The sequence below is a fragment of the Idiotropiscis lumnitzeri genome, chromosome 4, assembly GCF_059441095.1.
Source record: "Idiotropiscis lumnitzeri isolate Australia: NSW breed Sydney's pygmy pipehorse chromosome 4, RoL_Ilum_1.0, whole genome shotgun sequence".
Lineage (NCBI taxonomy): Eukaryota > Metazoa > Chordata > Actinopteri > Syngnathiformes > Syngnathidae > Idiotropiscis > Idiotropiscis lumnitzeri.
The window spans coordinates 11,017,779-11,041,403 of record NC_142394.1 but is presented as its reverse complement, the minus strand read 5'-3'; the positions used below and the strand labels follow the sequence as shown (position 1 = coordinate 11,041,403).

The following is a 23,625-nucleotide window of genomic DNA, read 5'->3' as shown; positions in this document are numbered from 1 at the left end:
TTATCTGTTCACATTCCTCACCTAACCACGTGAACATGTGTGACTGTGGCTCATCTTTTTACACACATGAGCGGCATTTTTGGTAGTCTAAACTATGGAAGTGTCTGTGCCATCGGAGCCGGAATTCAAAATTCAGGGATTGATTCGTCACCCTTGTTACCCAGATGTTTCAGAATTTTTTTGCTGCAGATTTTTTTTTTGCAGTCATTTTTTTCAGCAGAATTGATTTCAGACTGAATAATTATTTAAGACTTAACATTTTTCCACTGATTTATTTCTTTAGCTTGAATATTTACTTTTGAATATTTTGAGATGTTGATTTTTTTTGTACGTGTGCAATTTCAACGCTAAAAAAATTCTGTGTTGGGAATTTCCATGCTGAAAAAAATAAAATAAAACCAGTGTTTGAAATTCGAATTCATAACACCTTTCAAATAATTTCTAAACTTGTGGAATGAAGGCTCGATGTTGACTATAAATTAATCAGTAACAATTGGTGGAACGATTGTCTCGTGCGGTTCTGGCTGGTTTGGTGCTGAAGGGAAGGAGACGCGTGTAGCAAAACACTTTACCGCACTTCACGTCGAAGAATATCCGAAGACAAGGATAACCCGCAGCTCTTTTTTCCATGGGGGAATTATGTCAACATGGACAAGATAAGGTAACAACAACCCTAACCACCTTGACCCTGTAACCCTAAATCCTTACCCCGAACCCTAACCAATCAAACCCTTACCCCCCTAACACTAATCCCTAACCCTCAACCCTAAAACATTATTTCATCAATAGGCTGAAAGACATTCAGGTACCAACACAATCCTTTCTATTTTCCATTGACATGAGTGCACGCGATACCAATATTGATACAAAATTGAGTCTGTAGGTGGTGAGCAGGGCCTTTAATGAATACCTGGACCAGAACTGCCCTGACTCGGCCTTAATACAATTGTCTGTCCTGCAATGATTTTGTTTTTAATGAGAAATATTTACAAATTCATGCCACTGTATTGGGGAAGAAATTTGCTCCGGCTTACGCTAACCCATACATAAGCATGTGGGAGGAGATAGCTTTTGAAAAATGGGAAGTTCAGCCAGCCCTCTACCCGTGGTACCGGGATGGCATCTTTGGGATCTGGATAGGATTGGAGGAGGAATTCTACAATTTTATTTCCATCTTCGACTCCCACCATCCAACCATTTCCACCACACACAATGTCCAGCAGAGGGAGCTAGAGTTCCTGGACACACAAATCCTTTTCATCCCAGGGACCTCAAATCTCAACTCATCAGATTTCATAGGATTTGTACACGGATGGAGGACGTGGAGACAGCAACCCGGGCCTTTTTTCTTTTTTGCAAATCTGAGACGGAGAGGATATTCGGAATGTGACTTGAGAGACATGAAAAGAGAAGTTAGGGATTTATTTTGGAGAAGAGAGGTTTAGCAACCCATCAGGGAGGAGAAGCCGCACCCAACACCTTTTGTCTTCACTTTTTCAGCCACAGCGGGAAACCTCGGCTATAAATTGAAAAGACACTTTTGTGAGGCCCAAGAGGCGGACCTGGCACTGCAGGATTTTAGAATAATTTCGTCCTATTGGAAAAATAAAAGCTTAAAGGATGTATTGGTTGGCTCAAAACTCCAAAATGAACGAATGAAATCACAAAGGGAGGACCTTAGTTTTTTCATTTTGTTTAACGTATGTCACAAATCCCCACTCGAGACGAGGACGGCCTGTCTATCAGATGATTGACTCGGAAAAACAATGTGTTTTGTGGAATCAGATGCATACAGTGTTAGATGCTGTATTAAAGGAGAAACGGGGAATGCGCTGAAATGGCGGATTAAACAGCACGTGTATCAAATTTTGAAAGGGAACAGGGGTGATCTTGTCCGTCGGAATATACAACAGCCTGTTATCATGCAGGAGACGCAATGGAGATACGCATGCGCGTTCCCACTATAACAGAGAGATTAAAGGGAAAACAAGAACCCTGAACCAGAAGCTCCAGGATGATGGGGCCCCTTTAAAATTGATCCCTGGTGAAGGGGATGGATGGGTAATGATTGGTGGATGAGTGGACATTCTTTTGTTTGCTCTCCTTAATTGGGGGAATGACAGGAATTTTAGTGCTTATTTTTAACTGGCTTTGAGCACTAATTTGATGTATTGTATTGAATTGGATTAATTTTAGTATTTACGTGTGTGTTTTATAATACTTATTGAGTGTGATTTTTAGCACTTCAACTTGAGCATTTATTACAACACATCTGATTGTGTCGTTATCAGGCTCCTGCAGAGCTTGCTGATGAGCTGATCATTCCAATATGATAAGTAGGAGTAGGGAAACTAAATCATGCAGAATAAGGGACCTTAGTTTGTCACGTGTGCTTTTTAGAGGGAGCGATCTGTTCCAGTGCGTTCAGCAATGAAAGGCAATGGCTAGGAATGACCACAGGGGGTGCCATCGCACACATCACGCACAAATGATTGCGCTCCTGCAACATTTTGGCAAACTTGCTTTGTGAAAATAAATGAGCCAAAGCAATTAAGAAGTGTCTTTGCAATTTGATTGTACTGTTGTGTAGAACTGTAAGCCTGTTTGGCCAAATGCCCTTTTAGTTTTAAGAAAGTAATTTCAGTTTCAAGAAATGAGCAAAACCAACAGAGAGAAAAATGTAAACCAATGTTCCACAAACCAGGAATGTTCATTCCTGTTCTTCGAGGGCCGGTTTTTCGATGTTTTATGTCTCCCTGCTGCAACATACCTGACTGAAATGGTTTGGCTCGTTACCTTGCTGATTATCAGATCATTTGAATCAGGAGGGTTGTAAAAGGGCGTGATGGAAAACAGGCACGAAGAACAGGATTGACCCCTGCCATAAACATTTCTACCAACATTTTTGTGAGATAGATATTACATCAAATCACATGTTTTGAATGGAAAGTTTTCTTATACTATGTTATATTGTGGGTTAAGCAACACTATCATAGGTTTTCGAGCCACTGTCATCATTTTCTATACAAAATTTTGTAAAAGAGGAAGCAATGATTGGGAAAGACAATCCCGTGTTCATCTCTATTTTGGCTCCTTTTTCCGTCACATCTTAAATTCAATGACATTAGATCATAAGTTGCTACAAAGGTTTGCTGATGTTGGCACCATTCTTGTTTTGGGGTTCCTGAATTTCGTTTTGGGGTTCCTGAATTTCGGAATCATGCGTGCCAACCGTTGCTAAATTGCAGTTAGTGCGCTGGTTGAAGTGAGATCATCTGTTAAAATGTGATTTCAGAAATTCAAGTTTTTCATTGTCGATGTTTACGCGGTATTCCATTGCAGATGCTTGCAGACAAATTAACAAGCTTAGGACACATTCTTTGCGCTCCATAATTTGGCTATGTTAAGTGAAAATAAATATGGCTTCTAAATTTGCCACATCGTAGATATGAGTGATGCCAAATTTGAATGATTAAAAATAAATTGCCAAGTATGTCAAATGAGGCTATAATAATTATTACAAAAATAAATAAATCAAAGAGTTCCCACTGCACTCAATGCTGTGGGCGGGCCTACTGGATGCACTAAAAACACCCTTTGCTCACCTGTCAATCAAATATCACTTCTATGACCTGGAGAAAATCACACATTGTAAGTATATGTATATCTATCACTTTAAAGCAGGGGTGTCAGACTCATTTTTGTGGATGGGCCACATCGTAGTTATGGTTTTCCTCAGAGAGCCGTTATGACTGTGAACCCATAGAAATGTATGAATTGATGGAAAACCAGATTTGAAATCAGAAGCCAGTCAGTAATTGTTTGTTCAACAATTTTTCAATTTATTTTAAATGGGGGAGGATTGGTAACAAATAATTGGCAATATCTCATATCTCAATGTAGTTAAAAGTGAAGAAAATGTGCTAGAAACAGGAAGTTGACGCACATGATTTGCCCTTCGCAGGCCACATAAAATGAGGTTGCGGGCCAGATCCGGCCCACGGGCCTTGGGTTTGACACCTGTGTGAAACTTTAGTCTCCCGTGGCCGAAAAAAGCAGCGTTGTCCGAGGTATATATATGAAGGAATGTGCATTTTTGGGGTGATGGTAAAGCTAGCTAGCCAACTGCACATCACGATGAACAAAGGGACGCAAGTTTATGCACCGTATTGTCAGGAAGGGGCAACTTATGCCTTGGCTCAAATTTGTCACTTGTCCCTGTTTTAGTTATAAAAAAAATGGTAAATGGGCTGTCACTTGTATAGAGTTTTTCTACCGTTGGTACTCAAAGCTCTTCACACTGTTACCACATCTACCTAGTGATGACATGCCATCAGGAGCAAGAATACTTTGACATGGTCACAATGGCCAGGGATCAAACCCACAACCATCAGGTTGGGAAACGACCACTCTACCATTGAGCCACATCGAAATACAGAAAAAGGTGAAAAACAGTTGCACTATATCTCCTCACGTGAGTACGACAGAATTTTTGGTCGTTGCACCTTCTTCATCAAACAAGCATAAAGCATTTAGAAAAAAATTTTTTATTGTTTGTAGTCTTCAATGATATTGGAAATAATTAAAGTCAGCGTAGATCTTTGAAGGGAATTTTTAAACAAAGGATTCAACTAGTAGAATCAGTTCTGAGAAACAACAGTAATTGTTTGAAAGAATGCTTTTGTGTCTGTTTCCAATCAGCTTTCAACATTTTTTTTCTCTTGCTGCAGTCACACGACCTTTAGACCGAAGAAACAAGTGTTGCAGCAATTGCAACATTTTCATCATAGCAGCAGTGGAACTGTGGAGCCTTTTTGGTTTTTCTTTTGCAACTAACCAAGGTGGAAAGGGTCTCTCTTTGCATAAAAGCGATTGAGAAAAATTGAGACTGGAGAGCGGAAGCTAAAAGGCAAGAGGAAGGAGGAGCTGTACTACTTAAAAGGAAGAGAATGAGTCAGAACATATGGAGATGTGATTTGTGAGAGCCACCAAGGCAGACGAGAGCGTCAAAGGTCTGTGTCCTTTTTTCTTCTTAACTGCAGCTATCATTTTTTTGTCAAAATTAATGAGTAATGTTCGGAGGACAATAAACCCAATAATCAACATTTTCTCTAAGAAAGTTGCGCCTCTCGCTTACCCAAAGCCTTTATTGTCATTCTATGGTGAAGATACAATGAAATTGGGGCACCATCTCAGATTTGTGTTTCAAACACGTGCTAAACAACGCAAAAAAAAAAAAAAAATGCTGGACTCAGAAGTTTGACTCTTCAAAGTTTTTGTGATGAATGCAGTCCAAAAAAGTTTGACAAAAACAAAGCAGTATTTTGCATGTGAAATAATGTAAATCCAATGTATCCATTCAAGGCAGCCGAAAATAGCAACGAAAACATCTTTTATAGAAAATAACAATAGTTTAACATCCACAATACCTTGCGAAATAAATATAAATGACTAATGAAATTGACAAATGAAACTTTCATTGAAGATACATGATGTTATATCGATAGAGTTCTCGAAATTATTTTTTTAATCGTCTTTATCAAAGGGTTGGCATGTCAAAATATTTTTGCTCTCACTGCGCAGCAAAGCGCATTGAGTGTTGGTGTTATTGTGAGGTCAGTGCAGTGATGGTTGGCCGAGTCTGTTCGTTCTAATCCTGATGAGAGCGCCTGCCAGAGGACATTGGGTCAAAGCGGTGGTAGACTGGATGGGTGTTGTTACTTGTGACTGCCTCTGTTCTTCGGAGGTAACCGGACATTTAGATGTCCTTCACAGAGTGGGGCGGGGGGGGCAGCTAATGATCCCTTGTACTGTCTTGACCACTCTTGAGAGCTCCTTCACTTCTTCCTCGAAGTAATGGGCAAAGAAAATGAAAAGCAATAAGAAAATCAGAATACATACTCAAACTGGAGATAACTGAAAAATCTACTTAAATATTTGTCCTTCATCACTTCTCACCACTGATCTTTGGTTATTTTTGGCAGGTGTGAACAAAGACTCCTCTGGTGTGTATGCGAGTGGCAGAAGCTGGGACCATGCCGGGGGTGCGACGAAGCCTCACTTTCATCACGGGGCTGGTGGAGTGTCTTTGTTTTGCAGGCATCTTATTTGGGTGGGCCTCACTTGTTTTTGTCCTCAAGAAGGACGGTTACTTCGACTATCTGTGTGTCAACAGCACAGGAATCAATGGCTCACTGGTCTTAGGTCAGTTTGCGGTTCTCTCACTCCTTTAACTGAAAAAAAAAAATGTTCAACATTGTTTTTTATTTTGCCTCTTTCAGATTGCAGTGGACAGGATGAGCAGTTCTCACTAGTCTTCACCATTGCATCCTTTATGAATAATTTTATCACAGTGGCAAGTGGTTTCATTTTCGACCATTTTGGCACAACAGTGGCTCGACTCTTGGGAATGTGAGTGCATCTTAAAGTTGTTGACTATACTACTGTCGGTGCTGTGTCAAATTTACAACAGATTTGTTTTCACTTCATAGGCATTTAGAAATATTTTTTAATAATATGATATACCACTGCACTGCTACATTTTTTTATGATATCCTCCTGGCAAATGGCAAAGGAGATTATTTATGTCTTGTTTTGTTGAATCTGACTGCAGCGTTTGATATGGTGGACACAGTATTCTGCACCTGGTGGGCATTTGTGCGTCCACCCTGGGTTGGTTTAGATCCTATTTGGTAGAGGAAACTTTTTGTGGTTGCTCTGAGTCCTGCTCTGCCCCTCTGTATTTATGGTGTTCCACAGGGTTTTATTTTGGGGCCCCTTCTATTTTCATTTTATTTGCTGCCCCTTGGTTCTGTTGTTAGAAAACATAGTATTTCCTTCCACTGCTTTGAGGATGAGAGTCAAATCTATGCTCCGCTGAGAAAAAAAAAGGACCCTTTCTTATGAAGGTCTCTTTTGTCCTGTTTGGGGACCTAGGTGGCACAGATTTTTTTTTCCACCCTGTTGAGCTGGACATCCTGACCTCTTAAGTCAATTGTCAATCTTGGGTTTTAAATTGTGTAATGATTTTAAATTGGACCGCAAATCGGTGCTGTTGTTTTTTTCATTTTAGGCGGCCGGCTAAAATAACTAAAATCTAATTTAATCCAGGTCTCCACACACACCTAGCAAGGAATCAAATTTGCACTGAAATGGCTGACTCTAAAACAGATATTTTTGTGTGTGGTGGTGGTGTTGGGGGAAAGGAATCTCTAAATAAATGAAAGCAGGAAACGATAATACCTGACCTGCGAATGATAAATAGTTTGGCAGACTGAAAGCAGGAGTTGTCTGACTACTTGTCTAACTATTTTGTAATTTAAACCGAGCTATTGCTCCAGAATAATCCAAACGAACAACAAAAATATACTGGCACAAGGAATGTCCATGTGTTTCCACTAAAACAGGGTGGAGGGAAAATACAGGATTGAGGAATGCAAATAGTTTTTCCCAGCTCTCTACTTCATAGTTTGATGAGTTGGAGGGATCTCCTGTTCTGGGGTATGTACAAAAAAATGTAAGGAACACATAGGAAGACAGAAGCCCCAGGCGTAGTCGAGTCATGAGCCTGGTAATTAAATGTTTGGACAACAAAATCCTTTGAGAAAACTTGAGATATCCTGCTTAAAACGGTTCGACTCTCAATTGATGTACCAAATCTTTTAGAAACATCTTTTACTAAAGTTGAAAGTACACTTAAATCACATGTGCATATTTTATTTCAAATCTAATATGTTGTCGCGTAAAGGCCAAATCCTGAAAAGGTCACTGTTCAAATACTTTTGCATAAACACAATGTGTAAAGTATTCTCTCAATGTCTCTGTTTGTTTCTAATATGTGTAGTGTATGTATTTTCAGGAAATACAACAATCAAAAGCCTTTATTACATTGTTAGGTTCTTAAAACATGCATAGATAATGAATATAATGTGCTTATTTTTTTCAGAGGTTTTCACACTGTAGGTACCTTGATGGTGGCCTTCTCAAATTCAGGTAGAACAAACAAAACACTATCGGTGTTTTTTTTTTTTGTCTGTGCTTTTACTGAGTCCCGAAAGCAAACAGGGGAGCATACTCATTGATTCGTCTTTTTTTTCCATTAGCTCTGTCCATCCTGCTTTTTCCAGCCCTCTCCTTCATCGCTGTGGGTGGCCTCATGTTGCTCATCACCAACATGCAGGTAGGTCAAAAACATTTGGGACTTATCTTGAAGTGGTTGCTTCAAGCAGCAGTTAATTATTTGACACGGTTTTACGTTGCCAAACAAAAATGTCACATGAAGTATAAATTTTCGAAATGATGTTAAATGACCTCACCAACTGACTTACTCGGTGTGAAAACAGGGCTTGGCATGTTTAAGTATATGATAGTTTGATGAAGAATCATCAATATTTGTCATGTACACACACATAAATGAAATTTGACCCAGCACAGGATTGGACACAGCAAACACATACTGTTAGTAACCGGGATGGAGCCAGAACTTGCACAAGTGCACGCGCACTAGTACATGTGTGTACATTCATGCAATTCAAATTGCTTCTCAATGAAGCAACGTATTTTAATTCATGATGTCAAACTATAGACTACACTTATCTTTAGGCGCCTTTTTATTTTTTTACATTAACAGCTTCTGAAACATGTGAAGGCTAGACAGGCACTTCCTTAATTTGAAGTTGAAATTAAGGAAGCTCAGCTCCCCCGAAAATTCGCCTATGCCACGTCTGCCCCCCCACCCCCAAAAAAATAGATAAGTAAACGGTGGTGAAACTAACACTCTTCCTTCCCGTTATTCTCCGCAGTGCCAACAATTGCACGCTTAGTGTCTACTCAGCTTCTTCTCTCTTTTCTACCATTTACAAAGTAACAAACTGGTCATGTGGAATGGTTTGAAAAACTTCACGAAGCTACCAAATCTACTTTGGAGATGGCATGTTTTCAAACATTGTTTGTTCACCCCAAAATTAATCGTTTCAACAATTGTGATTTATATTATTACTAATAAGAGTAATTAGTCATTCTTTTCCATAATCGAGCAGCCCTCGTCCTAGTCTTATATGAATAAAGATTGACATACTCAGTACTTTGGCACAACAACATCATTATTTTGAAGATTTTTGTAAACACTTGAATCTTTTCCTGTTTATGTAGTAGTCCGCACTTATTGTACTTTACTAATCTTGACTTAACAGAACTTAATGACAGCTTCTACATTGCTTATTCTTACAAATACTGTCTGAGTATGCAAGTCAATACCCCATGCCATTATGGGGAAAAAGGCTACCTTTGTAGCATTCAGCCTACAAGTACATTCGAATGTATTGGCAAGTATACCCGAACATATTCGCAAGTACGTACTTGCATGTACATTCAAACATATGTTCTCTACATATGAAGCCCCTTTCCAACGATGCGGCCCATATTTGGAATGGGTCTCGAAGGTTTGCCCTTGCCCTCATGATGAAACCAAGTTTGACACCGCAGTCTTAAATATGCCACATCGGTGTCAATGAACGTTTCTTGTGAACATCATATAAAGGATATATACGAACAAGAAAAGACTAAATTGCATGGAACACATCAGTATAACACATTTCAACATTAATACAATGTCCTCCTGAAGGTGGGAAACCTTTTTGGCACTCGTCGTTCAACAGTCATCACTCTCTACAACGGGGCCTTTGACTCTTCCTCAGCACTTTTCTTACTCATCAAGGTGAGTCTAAATGCAGTGATTTTCCTCACTCCCCCAAATCACGTGATTTCTCTAATCCCACACTGATATTGATCTTGCTTTTTACTGCTATAGTTGGTATACGAGTCGGGCATCTCTCTACGTGCCTGTTTCCTGTTCCTGTCCATCTGCAGTGTCATTCACGTACTCAGGACTTTCTTCCTGTTTCCCAGAACCTTCATTCCATACCCACTGCCTGATCACTACACATATGGGTATGTATGTATGGATAGCGCTGGCGTCGGGTCAAAACCTTGTACCTCCAAATGGTCACTTTTCAGGAGGATCCAAAAATATCAAGTTTGTTAAACCATTATCACTGCACCGTGAAAGAGAGCAAGCCATTTTCAACACTTTGGATTTGTCAAGAATGTGTAAAAGTATCACCCACGCTTGTGGATTGTGAAATAGCATAGATTCTTGAAAATATACATAATTCACCAAAATGTGACTTATGAGGTTTTGGCCCGACGCTATATGCAAAATGGCAATTTGTTCTTAGAAAGTGTAAATATTCAGGCCTGTGAGGCATGACACATAGACACGTAACTAATTGCAATCCATCTTACACTGTTTTGTGACCTCAGGCTATCCTGCAGCAACCTAAATACCGCCAAGCGGTCTATGAATGTGAGCACACAGGAGACCACAGAGACAGAGCAATTAGCCAACAAGGGACCTGTAAAACAAGGTCAGTGTGTGTTCTGTTGAGATACATCGGGTTGAATAATTGTCCAGTGTAAGTGTTGTGGTGAACCTTTTGGTGAAACGAATGATTGTCAAATCTCTGCAATTTCTTGTCCCACCAGAGAAAACTTTACGTGAGTGTGTTCTGTCCAGATTATTTATATGGCATGTAATCTGGTTGTCGGTGATCCAATTGAGGCATTATCTGTTCATTGGCACCCTAAACCCCACGCTGCAGAAGCTAACTGGTGGAGAGCCCTCACTTGGTAAGATCACACTTCATAGCATCACCTTCAAACATTGCAGTGGAATGCAATTTAAATCCTGTACTACACAAACAAGTCTACTTGGTCCGTAATTGTACTCAATGTTTTTTTTTTTTTTCCGTTTTAGTTCATTATCCCAGAAAGACACGAAACACAAACTGACACTGTTAAATTGGCAGTCGACCTCATGTAAACGTTTAAACTTTTCTCTTTAAATTGGCAGTCAGCCAGTACATCAACGCCTTTGCCTTTACCCAACTGTGCGGCGTGTTGTGTGCACCCTGGAATGGCCTCATAATGGACAGGAACAAGCGCAAGCCTCGGGCGGAAGGTAATGAACAACAAGCATGTTTGACATTGTCATCACCTAAAAAAAAAATTAAAAATTAACCGACGGAAACATTGGTGGAGAACAAACTCAGTGGGACGTTGATCGTGGGTACAAAGTAAAACCCGCTGAACAAATACAATGTCAGTCCAAAAAAAGAAGTCACCATCAGGGCTGGATTAAGCAAATTGGTAAGAGAAAATGCGGTGATTCATGTGTTTCAAACAAATGATGAACCTGACAGACAAGCCACATCCTAAGGTGTTTAAAAACACATTTGAGGGAAGTCAAATTATTGACCTGCATCAAGCAAAAGATTAAAATTAAAAGTTGTGAAGCTTTTACAGAGATTTGACCCATAAAACTCATTTCTTTCACTCTGCTTTGTTGAAAGCAAGTCGGTCAAGTATTTCATATATACTATCAGGTGCGGGCAGCAATGTTGTCATGTATCTCATTGTCTGGTTATGGGAAGCTGTTTTTAAAGTTTCCACAGTTTTTCTCTGTTTCGCATACAGGTATAGACACTTTCATAATGTTTGTAAAACAACTGGCTGGCGCCAGGGTGACAGAAAGCGAGTGATAATTGTCATACACAGACCCATGATTGAGGTAGAAGGCAGTTTCCAAGTGGAGATCCTCTTGCAGTTCCTTTAAAATGTAATTCTCGAACGCCGGCGTGCGTCTCGCTGCATCGAATTTAAAAGAAATGAGGAAAGCCGCTTTCCTTAGATGACAAACAAGTCGGCTATGTTCCCTCCCACAACGGAGCAAATGCCCCTTTCTATCAACGCTGGTGTAGGAAAATATCACAGGAAAGTAAACTCCTCCCATGCACACGCTTAAGTCCTTTTCACACTGCACTTAATAGGGCGCAGGGTGCCGTTGTAACAGTATATGATATGAAGGTTATGAATCGGGGAACCCGAGTACTGGACTTGGAGACTCCTGCTAAAGTGTAACGCAGGGGCTGGGAAGTCTAGTCCTCAAACTACACTCAACTGGTAGCTTGCCAATGTAAATTGAAATGCAAATGACTGTGATTTTTATCGGTAGGTATGAGTGAACAAGAGGCAGATCTGAATTCCTCAGTTCTTTCTCTCTTGCTGACATCATTGATGGCGTTGGTGTTCTCAATTTCTGCCGCTACACCACTCCTACCACTTCAGTACTTTACCTTCATCATCCAAGTGCTCAATCGCTCCTTCCTGTATGGTGGCAATGCAGCATTCCTCAGCGTGGCGTGAGTAAAACTGCACATAAAAGTGGAACAAAATCTCTCTTTATTCCTCCACAAAGCAGGAAAGTCTTGCAGAGAGATCTATTTTTCTTATTGCTGTTTGGTTATATGTTGAGCAAGCTAGACACATGGTCATTTGTTTCTTTTTCTTCTTGGTGATCTGAAATTTTCACAGTTTGTCCAACTATCCATTTATTTTCTGTACTGCTTATCCTCACAAAGGTAATGCGCGGGCGTGCTGGATTTTTCAAATTTCACCTTTTTGTCAGAGTGCACACCACTGCTCACACCTGCTCTGTACAATGTGGTCGATTCCAAAAGGTCGCTTTCCAAGCTTATTGTTCGTTGCTCTTCTAGTAGTTGCTATGTGTGCATTGTATATTTATCCCCCGAGTAGTCGTTATAATATTCATTAAAATGTGAACTTCGTGTTATGTTGTGATTTCTATTTTGTAGATTCCCATCGTGCCACTTTGGGAAGCTGTACGGCCTCATCATGGCTCTTTCGGCATTCTTCTCTTTACTGCAGTATGCCTGCTTTGCTTTGGTAAAATCTGTTCTGCATGGAGATCCTTTATATGTGAGTACACACACAGACAAACTCTTTAATAAATACCTGTAGAAATTCCTTCAGACACTTTCATTTCCATGTGTCCGCAGGTGAACATCGCACTGACGCTGGTCATCCTGCTCGCCTTTGTCCACCCTATGTCTGTCTTTTTGCACTGTCGAAGTCTCGCATCACAGCGAGCCAAGAACCAGCTTCAGTAGAGGAAAAAAAGACTTATGACAATTTCTCAATTCCACCAATGACGCTGACACAGCAACTGCAATATCAATACTGTACTGTTAGTGCAATATATTTGCTATATATGCTTGTTTTTAAAGTTTTAAATGAATAACATAGTTCAAATTGTGTATTTTAGAATCCTATATTGTGGTGTATGTGCTGTCAGCAAAACCAAAGCTGCTGCTTGCACGAACAGTTTTGTTTTATTTTGCCCACCTTATGTTAAGTTTGTCGAGACACTTTTTTAACTGGATAAAATCCAGAAGGGTACAGTCACTGAACTCATGTAGCATATTTGTTACTGTTGACATAATATAACTCAGATACAAGTTGCAGACTCAACAGAGCAGTTCACGACTCTGCTCTGCCACCTAGTGGTGACTAGTAGTCATGCTACAAACTGGCAAAGTTTCCAGACCACATCGCAAATGTAGAAAAGAGACGCTTCCATGGAGTTTTAACTCAACGACTTTGACGCGATGAAGGTTGGACATTAATTATAGCGGCATTAAAAAGAATATAAAGGGATACGCAGTCTTTGATTCGTAAGCTGTGAACATGATTGACTTTAGGAAGGCCAACCAAAACTTCAATTGCTTTCTTCTCATTGTAAATATCCAACACTCATGCACTGATTATGGGTCATTACAGAATGTTAGTACATTTTACGTCTCACACATCAAATAAAAAAAAATACAAATACAAAGTACTAAAACATGCAGTTTCTGATGTAGTGAGTATAAGAGCCACTTGTAAGAGTGTAGGTATTTAATAGCAACCTGGAGAAATTCCTGCATTACTCCTGACCGCCTCTAGGGGCGCCACATCACTTTGAATTGCTAAATTAGGCTCAGGTATTTTAATGAAAACCTTCTTAAAGGGGCCCTAATATGATATTCTCTTTTTGTTGAGGTTTTCATCATAAATATGCATTGACTCAACCTAACAAAGTCCCAGAAGTTGTGAGAAAAACGACCTATGCAGCAGTTTGTATAAACAAAGCTCAAACATCACTATCAAACACCCTGTTTTAGCAGATCGGTTTTATACATCACTAACCCCATCTTTTTTGGTTTTAGACGTCACTAATTCAGCGCGAACTCCGCCCTCGCCGACTAACTGCGCAGCTACAGCAGGACTATAAATATTTTGTTTATATACTATACGTTCAAAAATTAAGTAAAGAAACACATTGTTCATTTGTAACCGTGTGATTTCATTATGTCTACAGTGCATTTCATCTCAAACTGACTTATCTTTGTCTATGGTTATCAATCCCTGCACCGATAAGCAAGGTTCTAAGCACCCTCTGCTGGCGAAAGCTAGAATGCACGCTGACAGAAAATGTACACTAAATTATTGTTTTAACGGTAGAAAATTACCTTTAGATTTAAACAAGAATAAAACTTTTGCTTATTTTATTTATCCCTCGAATATGACCAAACACCTCCCAAAACGTAAGTTTGTGGCAAATAGCAATTTTGGACAACACAAATGGGGATTATCAACATTATCTTTCACTTATCCCAGGATCAACCAATGCCCTCTGGAACAGCGAGCTGTCCAAGTAAATCTGTTTTCAGAGAATAAATAACGTGTTGTGCAACTCTTCATCAACGCTAAATTGTGTCTGCGCCCAGAAATAACAGCGACAACTTCACTGACCAAATCTCCCACCGTACCCCTGCTGTGCAACAACACGTGAGTTTGATCAAGCCTGTCACTTCGAATGTAAGTGTGTGTACATCTCCCAATTACAGATGGAGACTTGCACAACAAAAATGACAGAAATAGAATCACAAGTGGGAGGAGCTGAGAATAGAAACAAAAACCGAACACCAAGCGTCAGTGTTAGTCTCCATCTGTTTTCAGGGTCGCTCTTGGAAAAACAAAACAATTCAAATGAATGGAATGCGCAACATGTTTTGGCAGTTCCACATGACTCACTTTACTCTAAGACAGACGTTCTTTTAATACCTCACACCACCTTGAAAAATACTTTGCTCACCAAGTACCACAATAATGATGTATTGAATTTTATTGACATATGCACAGTTTGAATCTGCAATCTTCTTGTTATTGTTGTTACGTTCTTTCACTTTTTGTCAATTTAAGTGCGATATGGTGCTAAAAGTAAATATCAAAAGACATGTAAATTCAACAAAATCCGGACGGACCTTGCAAATCCTCTGCACCTTTCATCCGTTTCATGCAAAAAAATGAGACAACAAATTGCACACACGAGACACTTCCAAGTTTCAAAAGAAACGTCAAGTGCAACTTCTGATGGTTTGTATCCTCACTGGCCTGATGTACACGTTGAGCAGAAGCGCACACTAACCACATACTGTAGAAGGTCTTCAGCTGTGTGAGATGAGTTTGCATGTGTGAGAATTGGCTATAGACAGAGTCAGTGACACATTAATAGAATCAAGACAGATCCTATGAACATGCTGTGTTTACACCAATTCAAATGTCACTGTGCCTGTGAATCACATTGACACAAGCGGGCGAGTGAAATGATGCATCATTAAGGGAGGAGCGGCTGGCGTGGAGTGTGTAGATAGATACACGTTGCATCTACATGATACGCACATGCGGTGAAATCACAGACTTCCTCCTCCTCCACGGAGTCTGGTCGGTTTACCCCAGGGCCAAGAATATTGTAAAAATGTCACATTCACGCTTCCAAAGCTGTTCCACAACCCAGAGGTGACTACTTGCCAAAGTCTGTACGGTGAAATGTACAGTATGTATCCTCTAATCGCCAAAGCCAAGAAACTATGCGTTGTAAGCATCTTTCAACTGGGAATTTCAGTTTGGTGTAAATGTAATTGTTTGGGAACAGATGGAGTGCGTCATGGAGGTACTCACCTTGACCCATGTGGTGGATGAAAGATCAATTTATGAGTAACCCCAAGTCTTGTCACAGAAACCCACGGGCAGACTGCATTGTTTTTCCATCTTTTCCAGAAAAATAAACGATCCAGTGAAAGACATTAGTTGCCCTCTAGTTTGTTTGAATTTTATTGTAAAAAAAATAACTTTTATTTATTTATTTATTTTTTACAAATAATAACGCATATAGAAGTAAACCAGTTAGCTGCTAGCTAATTAGCAGCTAACTTTAGCAGTCGAACCCTTTGTCTTAACTCGATCTTACCTTGATGAACTCAATTCTCAAATTCACATAATTTTGTATGAAATAGAGAGTTTTTCCATGACATCACGCGCCTCTGGACACGTCAGCGGGTGTCATGTATTTTATGCCACACCTTTCCTGGAATGACATACACTACATGCCTCCTTTTCTTAGACGATAGCTAATACTATGTTAAGGCATATCAAGTATTTTCAAAAAGGGCCTCATATACAAAGACTTGCACGGCTTTTTGCTAAAAAACAATGTATGGCCAAATCCAGAAAATGTTTGCATGCACAAAAAAAAATAATCTAAATATATGAAGCTGTCTGCACATGAATCCAAGCACATTCCTTTCATGTATCTCAGTCAATGCAAAATAGTTGGGGTACCAGACCACTTCACGCCCCCATTTAATTATGCAAAATAACAGTAGTCTGCAATCCGTCAGTACCAACGGAAGGTCCGTCTGTCATGAATAAAATTGTGAGCTGTACCCTTGTAAACAGCTTTTTACTGACAGTCCTGAAATAGCACTGTCGAATTGTAATTCAACAATGACGGAAGCACGGTTAAAATGAAGATGACAGAGTTATCACTGACTGACTGAAACAATGACGGACTGATGGTGACAGACTGGCAAGCAAATCTCTGGCAAGCAAATCGCTGGCGAATTATGAAAGACAGAACGGCTAATTAGTATAAACGGGGCTTGTCGTGGGAATGATCAAACAGCATTATCAGATAATCACCTTATTAACCAACGAGTCACAAATGAAAAAAGACGAACTTTACAAAAATTGTGGCACACTGCAACCAGTTCAGGGTGTCCCCCGCCTACTTCCCGAAGATAGTTGGGATAGGCCCGAGTGAGGAGAAGCGGTACAGAAAATGCATGGATGGATATGGCACACTGTCCTCAGAAGTCAGTGATTGCGGGGGATCAAACATAAAAACATGGAACACAGTGTTTCCCTATATTCATTCATCTTCAACCTGCTCACAATGAATATGATTTTCCCCACCTCCTCCTTCTCACGCTCACTGTGTCTTGTGTGGCACGGGCTGGTGGGGCCAACCTCTGACAGATGGCTGATATTACTCTATATCAATTACACAACTCTAAAAGCTAAAAAAAAAGAAAATGAAAAAAAAGAACACGATGACGAAAAGAATAATGAAATGGTGGTGTTATGTCTGTTACATAAAACAAGTGGTGCTGCCCATTTGTCCCTTTCTCACTAAGCATCACACAGTTGACTGCACATTACCAGCTAACACTTGAAAGCAGACCCACTAATAAGATGAGAAAAAAACAATATAAACCGTACATATTCATTTTGTTTACAAAGAAGTGTTATGCAACATTATAAGCATTATTACAAAAGTTAGTCCTGTTCTGATGATGACCATACTACTTTGGGCCGAATAATGCATTTGCCGTCAAATGCCATGATTTTTGGCATCCCCATTTTTGTTCAGTTTGCTTGGTCTGTCCAATTTGTGTTTGGTCGAGAAAGATTAAATCTCAGGTAGAATTTTCTGACAGAAGATAACAATTACAAAATGTTTACACGAAGCTTGGAGTTGTGACTGCAAATTGCTGTCCATTATTTTCATACAAATCTCTGTTTTAATTGGCATTTGCATTGCATTGAAATAGACTGCTAAAAAACGGGAGTCCGGCCGTGTTGGGGAGCCGGGTTGTTCCGCCCCCCGGGCCGGAATGCCCAGCTCTAGTAAAAACCCATTGTCATGAGTAAAATAAAAGAGTCTTCAGAAAAATAAATATTCACTTCCCACCGCATGATGCTGAATTGTTGAGTGACATAAGAAGGAAGAAGCCAAACCTTGTGTGCTGCTCCCTTTCTTGGCTCTTCCTTCGCTGAGTGCCATCCCTCTTCCTCCCACCTAGAAGGCTGACGTATGATAACGTCCACCACTCTGCCTACGTTGTCTGGTGGGCGACCAAGCCACCGCCAAGTATAAACAAGCTTGCGGAGACTCCCGAGTTTCACTTCCCCGTGGAGGCACAGCAACGCAGTCTCCGGAGCCGAACGTCAGCAGAGATAGCAGCAAGCAGGCATTTTCTCGCCGCGCAGGCTAACTCGCTCTCGGTTTTACTCGCCATGGAGACTCGCTGGACCACGAAGAGCTCCAGAACAGCCCACAACTTCAAGAGTGAGTTGCCATGCACTCAACATTCATTTAAACATTTGTTCTTATTCTGTGGTTTGATTGTTTGATTTTTTTGTTTTTGTTTTTTTTTAACCGGTTGGGGGAAAGGGAGGAATATTTAATAGTCAACTCAAAATTCATGTTATTGTTCTTCAATAAAATAATTGATTGTTCAATAGCATATTTGAAAACTTGATAAAATTCTACTTGCAAATAAATCTGTTGAAATATCCTTTTTGTTTGGATGTCTTGTGACAAAAAAAAAATCCCCCTCCAAATTACTTGGTTTTACATCTCATGGGAATTTACCAGTCTGTTGCCGTAGTGTTGATCAAAACAACGTAGGACATTACAAAGTGACCCAAAACCTTTGAGCACTAATGTATATTGTTGATGTTGTATTGAATCCCATTATGTTGTGTAGGTTGATCTAAAGTTATTGTCAGTGAGTGGTTTTTGTGTGTAGTTTTCTGCAAATTTGTCAAATTCCAACATATGTCCTTTACATACTGTATCTTCATGCAATCATGAAACTGATCTTAATTTGCCTCGCGGTAAATAAGACTACCCACGATTTCAGATTGGTGTCTTATTCCACTTGAAATCCCAGTCTTGTGAACACAAGTCGTAGTAGATAACGGTTCAACTTGTTGAGAGGTCAAGGGGTGAGCCACTGGAAAATCCTGCGTACAACAGATGAATGGGACGTTCATCATAAATTAATGACTGCACTTCACTTCTGTAACCTTTTTTGTGGGCCGTCATCCGAGCAGCGCCAAGACACAGGGAAGTAACTGAAGCCGGAGTGAAATTGATCTGGGTCCAATTACTGCTTTTACGTGTGTCCTCTGTTTAGCAAACGCCTCAATGGAAAGACTCCTTTTCCAGGACATCCGTTATTGTAAACTCAATGGATTAATTTACATGCTCCTTTTCTCTAGATTTACTTATGTATGAATTCGTTGACCTGTGTGTTTTTGATCATCTCTTTGTTTTTTATTTTCCAATTGTGTCTTAGGTGGGCTGTGTCTGTGGCTGACCCTGTGGCTGGTGGTGGTAAAGCCCAGCAGTGTGGCTGCATGCCCCAGGCTTTGTGTGTGTTACCCTACGCCCATGACAGTCAGCTGCCAGTCCCAGAACCTCACCATCGTTCCCGCTGGCGTGCCCTACGACTCACAACGTGTGTTCCTGCAAAACAATCGCATCACAGAGCTACGTGCAGATTCTTTTGGCTTTGAAACACAGGTAAAATTGCGTGACCGGTATGTACTTTCATTACGGTGTTTGAAGGATCAACTCACACCCCCCCCCCCCCCCTCTCTCTCTCTTCATCCGACACAGGTGCTTTGGCTCTATGGTAATAACATCACATGGATTGAGGCTGGGGCTTTTAGTAACCTCAGGGTGCTGGAGGAGTTGGACCTGGGTGACAACCCCACACTGCGGCGCCTAGAAGGTGGAGCTTTCAGAGGCTTGGAGAAGCTGCAGAGTCTGCACATGCACCGATGCAAGCTTGCCATGCTACCCCATGACCTCTTTCACAAATTATACAGTCTGCAGTTTCTCTACTTGCAGGTGAAGACTGCATTAACACACATTTTGAACATACAATTAAATGAAAACTTCTTTTCTGATAAATATTTGTTATATGTTCTCAAGTTTGCGCTCATAAGTCGAAGCAAAATCAATTTCTCATCTGATGTTTTAACATTGTTTCAGGAGAATCAACTCCACTTTCTGCAGGATGACCTGTTCTCAGATCTGGTCAACCTCACCCACCTATTCCTCCATGGCAACCGCATCCGTGTCCTCTCTGAGAACGTATTCCGAGGCTTGGTCAATCTGGACCGCCTCCTTATCCACGACAATCGAATCAGGCAGGTCAACCGTCGCGCTTTCCGTGACCTGGGCCGCCTCTCCATTCTTTACCTGTTCAACAACTCCCTCGCTGAGCTCCCGGGCCAAGCTATGAGAGACACCCAGGGCATTAACTTCCTTCGGCTCAATGGCAACCCATGGTCCTGTGGTTGTGAGGCCCGTTCCTTGTGGGAATGGTTTCGCAAGGCTCGCATTTCCTCTTCTGAGCTGATATGCTCATCACCATCACAGCGTCGCGGCCAAGATCTCAGATTCCTCCGGGAGCTGGACTTTGCCCTCTGCCCAATGCCTGACCCGGGCTCCCTGGCTGGAACCACCACAACCACCTTTAGTACCAAGACACGCTGGTGGTTCTCCAAGCAGAAGCCCGTTTCTTCCACCAAGGTCAATAATCAGAAGACCACAGAGACAGTGAAGGCTTTCCCACTAGGAAAGCCACAGTATTTCCCCAAAAGCAAATTCGATGCATTTCCTCCCAAGTATGAATTATCAGAGGACGAAGTGGCTCTCCCTAAGCTCGACCCAGAAGAGTACTGGGACAACTATGGCAACGAAGATGCCGCCATCCGCTGCCTTGAGCCAGAGTGCTCCCCAGGCTATGACAATCCAGCTTTTGCATCCTCAGTCTCATCCTTTGCCACCAGTCCAGCCCTCCTTCACCCTCTCTCCTTCTGCATAGTTGCTTTCTCCCTTCATTTACTTTTTGGCTGAATCCACCATTCCCTCAACCTATCTATGTTTTCTCATTCCTCCGTCCTGCTCTTTTCAACTTCAAACAAAAGCCTGGAGTCTCAACTCCTTGAGCTGCAAGTAGGTGGCGGTGCACAATCACAGGAAACAGGCGAGGGAGCTAAAAATCTGTTTTCAGAAGCAGATACAAGTTTGAGGCAATATAAGGCTAATCATTATTGTTGATTTGGCTGCAGCTTATTAAAAGATGTGGCCTTGACAATAACAGCAATCATATCATGGAGACTGTGATAGGTGGCAAACAACTACCGTTGATAGACAACACAACACATCGTAAGTTGTAGGGGCATGCATTTGTTTTGCTTATTTGGCAGCAATTAATGCACCAATTGCACCTTCTTGTCTTGAGATCTTTTCTACACGAACAACGAACCACAATCTGTACCACTGATTTTATTTACATCACCAATGGAGATAAAAAAAAACTTTGAACACATTGCTTTGCAAGAAGTAAAAATTTAAGTAAACAATGATTAGGAAGTATGTACGGTTGCAAAAGTTTGGTTTTCCTACTGTTTCTTTTCATGAGTTGATGTGGTCACTCAAGTCAGAACATCTAAAACCGGGCAGTCCGAAGGCACTTAGCAAATATAAGCTATCACACCACTATCATACCACAATTAGAGAAAGTTTTTAACCTAACAGCACACAACTGTGCCACATAATTGAACTTGAATATTTATCTAATAACATAACAAAAACGTGGCCCTAAAATAGATCATACTCACCAGAGCTATAGATTATTATGTATCACTGCGAATCAATACAGATTTTTTTGATTGTATGTTTTACTTGTTGAACCTAGCTTACTCTGACCAACCAATTAGATAACAGAAAAATGCTGCTTTCAACAAAGGCCTGCAAGGTCAAATTGAAATCTGATTGGTTACAGAATCCATCTGATTGGTAAGCGTTTAAATTGCATCGGCCTACTTCTGATTTCGAACGGGCTGGGCAGATTATATTTAAACATGGCAGCAAATCGAGTCTTAAATCGGACGGACAAAATAAGAAATATCCAACATCCGCATACAGTTTGTGAAAGAAGTGCAGCCAAGAGAAATGCTCTGAAATTAAGGGAATAAACTGCCTCGGACGTTGAGCTGCAGAAAGAAAGTGAGCGGCCAAGTGCAGGATATTGCAGCCAAGGGTGACTCTCTTCTCTGAGATTACTCGTCTTGTCAACACCGAGATGCCAGCAGCGCAGCCGCCCACACTTGTACATGCAACTTGAAACAACTCGAGGAACTTGAAACACGCATCACACGACATACGTCAAATGCCACACGCTTCTCCGCACTTCTGTTGCCTAGTTTGACTTTTCACTCAGTAGCCTTTAGTAATGGACACACAAACGAACTTGGCTGTCAAAGTCAAACAAATCAACTCATAAATGTAGATTTTATGTTGCACATCTGTTTGTGTGTGTTTCCGTGGAAATTTCCAAAATTGGGAAAGTAATTTACAGATTTGCTGTAGTAGCTTATTTATTTATCTATTTATTTCTGTATTTATTTATTTGACATTTTACAGCTTCATTTTAGACAACATGCTTTTCGACAGTGTGAAACACACTATTGTAAGCGGCAGTACTCACTGAAGCCGTTTGTCAAATGTATACTGTATCGTCAATTTTTTACCAAACTGCTTTTGCATTTGATCTGACGACTCAACAAGTTCTGTGTTTTTCAACTGAAAGCTGGTAGAAACAGTGATTTGCTTTTGTTTCTCATTTTTAATAAAGAAATGATCAAACATATGTGAGTGGGCGTTTTTTTTTTGTTTTTGTTTTTTCACTGCATTAAGTGGCTGAGTCTGGTTCATAGGAATAAAAATTAGACGTCTGTGACAAACGCTAAGCTCAATTCAAGTACTCAATTCACTAAAATCAATATAACATAAACATTTACAGCAAAACAATTATATTAAAATAACTCTCGACGTTGATGTCACTTGGGAAGTTGTGAGAAATAAGTTTTGGCACTGCAAGATGATAGTTGTGACGTGAGTCACTGTTTGTCCTTCATCATGTTTGTTGTGTGAGAGTCCTTCAATTATGAGCACTTCGAGTGACAGTGTCTTTGTATCTGGTAAAGTTGATCAAAAACAATACTATTCAAACTTCATACTTCACAAGATTGGCGCTATAACATGTATATGACCTGTCTGAAATGTGTTGGGAAGGGTCTGCTGGAGTAAAGGTGTAAATATCCAAATAGGATACACGTCATATACTTGTCAGTGATGCAATAACGCGTCCTGGAGTTCGCACACCCCCTCAACAGAATCATAACTGTGATATTACTGATTCAAATGTGATAGTGATATATACACACCCACACAAATCCAAAATACTGTACAACCAATGTCTCACTGTAATACGAGATTTAGCGGAACTTCCATGCCAATTAAGTGGAAAACAAAAGATTCTCTAATTCAAAGAAAAATGGCAGTTCAATTGCAAATCTTGTGAGACTTCAGCTTAGTGAGCACCTAAAGGAGTTTTGTGTTGTGATGCCACCACAGAAGTGTCGCACGAATGAAAAGTGATGAGACTCATCAAACCTAAAATTGCATTTATCGCAACATCCACTGAGGTCTGACTGACTAGTACAATAGAGGCAAAATCGAAA

At 40.5% G+C, this 23,625-nt stretch overlaps 2 protein-coding genes across 2 annotated transcripts; both read left to right on the top strand.

Annotated features, from left to right (window-relative positions):
* Positions 1-4,759: 4,759 nt before the first annotated feature.
* On the top strand, positions 4,760-13,172 carry LOC148338094 (equilibrative nucleobase transporter 1-like). The gene is given in 12 exon segments (XM_088295126.1): positions 4,760-5,012; positions 5,985-6,204; positions 6,282-6,411; positions 7,946-7,992; positions 8,103-8,179; positions 9,623-9,948; positions 10,321-10,424; positions 10,543-10,686; positions 10,910-11,017; positions 12,071-12,257; positions 12,711-12,834; positions 12,915-13,172. Coding segments are annotated over 11 exon segments (1,551 nt in total). The 5' UTR covers positions 4,760-5,012; positions 5,985-6,011; the 3' UTR covers positions 13,026-13,172.
* Positions 13,173-18,137: 4,965 nt separating this feature from the next.
* On the top strand, positions 18,138-22,751 carry rtn4rl2b (reticulon 4 receptor-like 2b). Its single transcript, XM_088294971.1, has 4 exons — positions 18,138-18,367; positions 19,383-19,609; positions 19,706-19,939; positions 20,084-22,751. The coding sequence occupies exons 1-4, from the start codon at positions 18,316-18,318 to the stop codon at positions 20,951-20,953; spliced, it is 1,383 nt and encodes a 460-aa protein (XP_088151097.1). The 5' UTR covers positions 18,138-18,315; the 3' UTR covers positions 20,954-22,751.
* Positions 22,752-23,625: the final 874 nt, after the last annotated feature.

Excerpts from the sequence above, each read along its gene's own strand:
- rtn4rl2b (XM_088294971.1), top strand. The coding sequence starts at position 18,316 with ATGGAGACTCGCTGGACCACGAAGAGCTCCAGAACAGCCCACAACTTC. Across the intron at positions 18,368-19,382 it reads AACAGCCCACAACTTCAAGA|GTGGGCTGTGTCTGTGGCTG; the intron begins GTGAGTTGCCAT and ends ATTGTGTCTTAG. Across the intron at positions 19,940-20,083 it reads TGCAGTTTCTCTACTTGCAG|GAGAATCAACTCCACTTTCT; the intron begins GTGAAGACTGCA and ends ACATTGTTTCAG.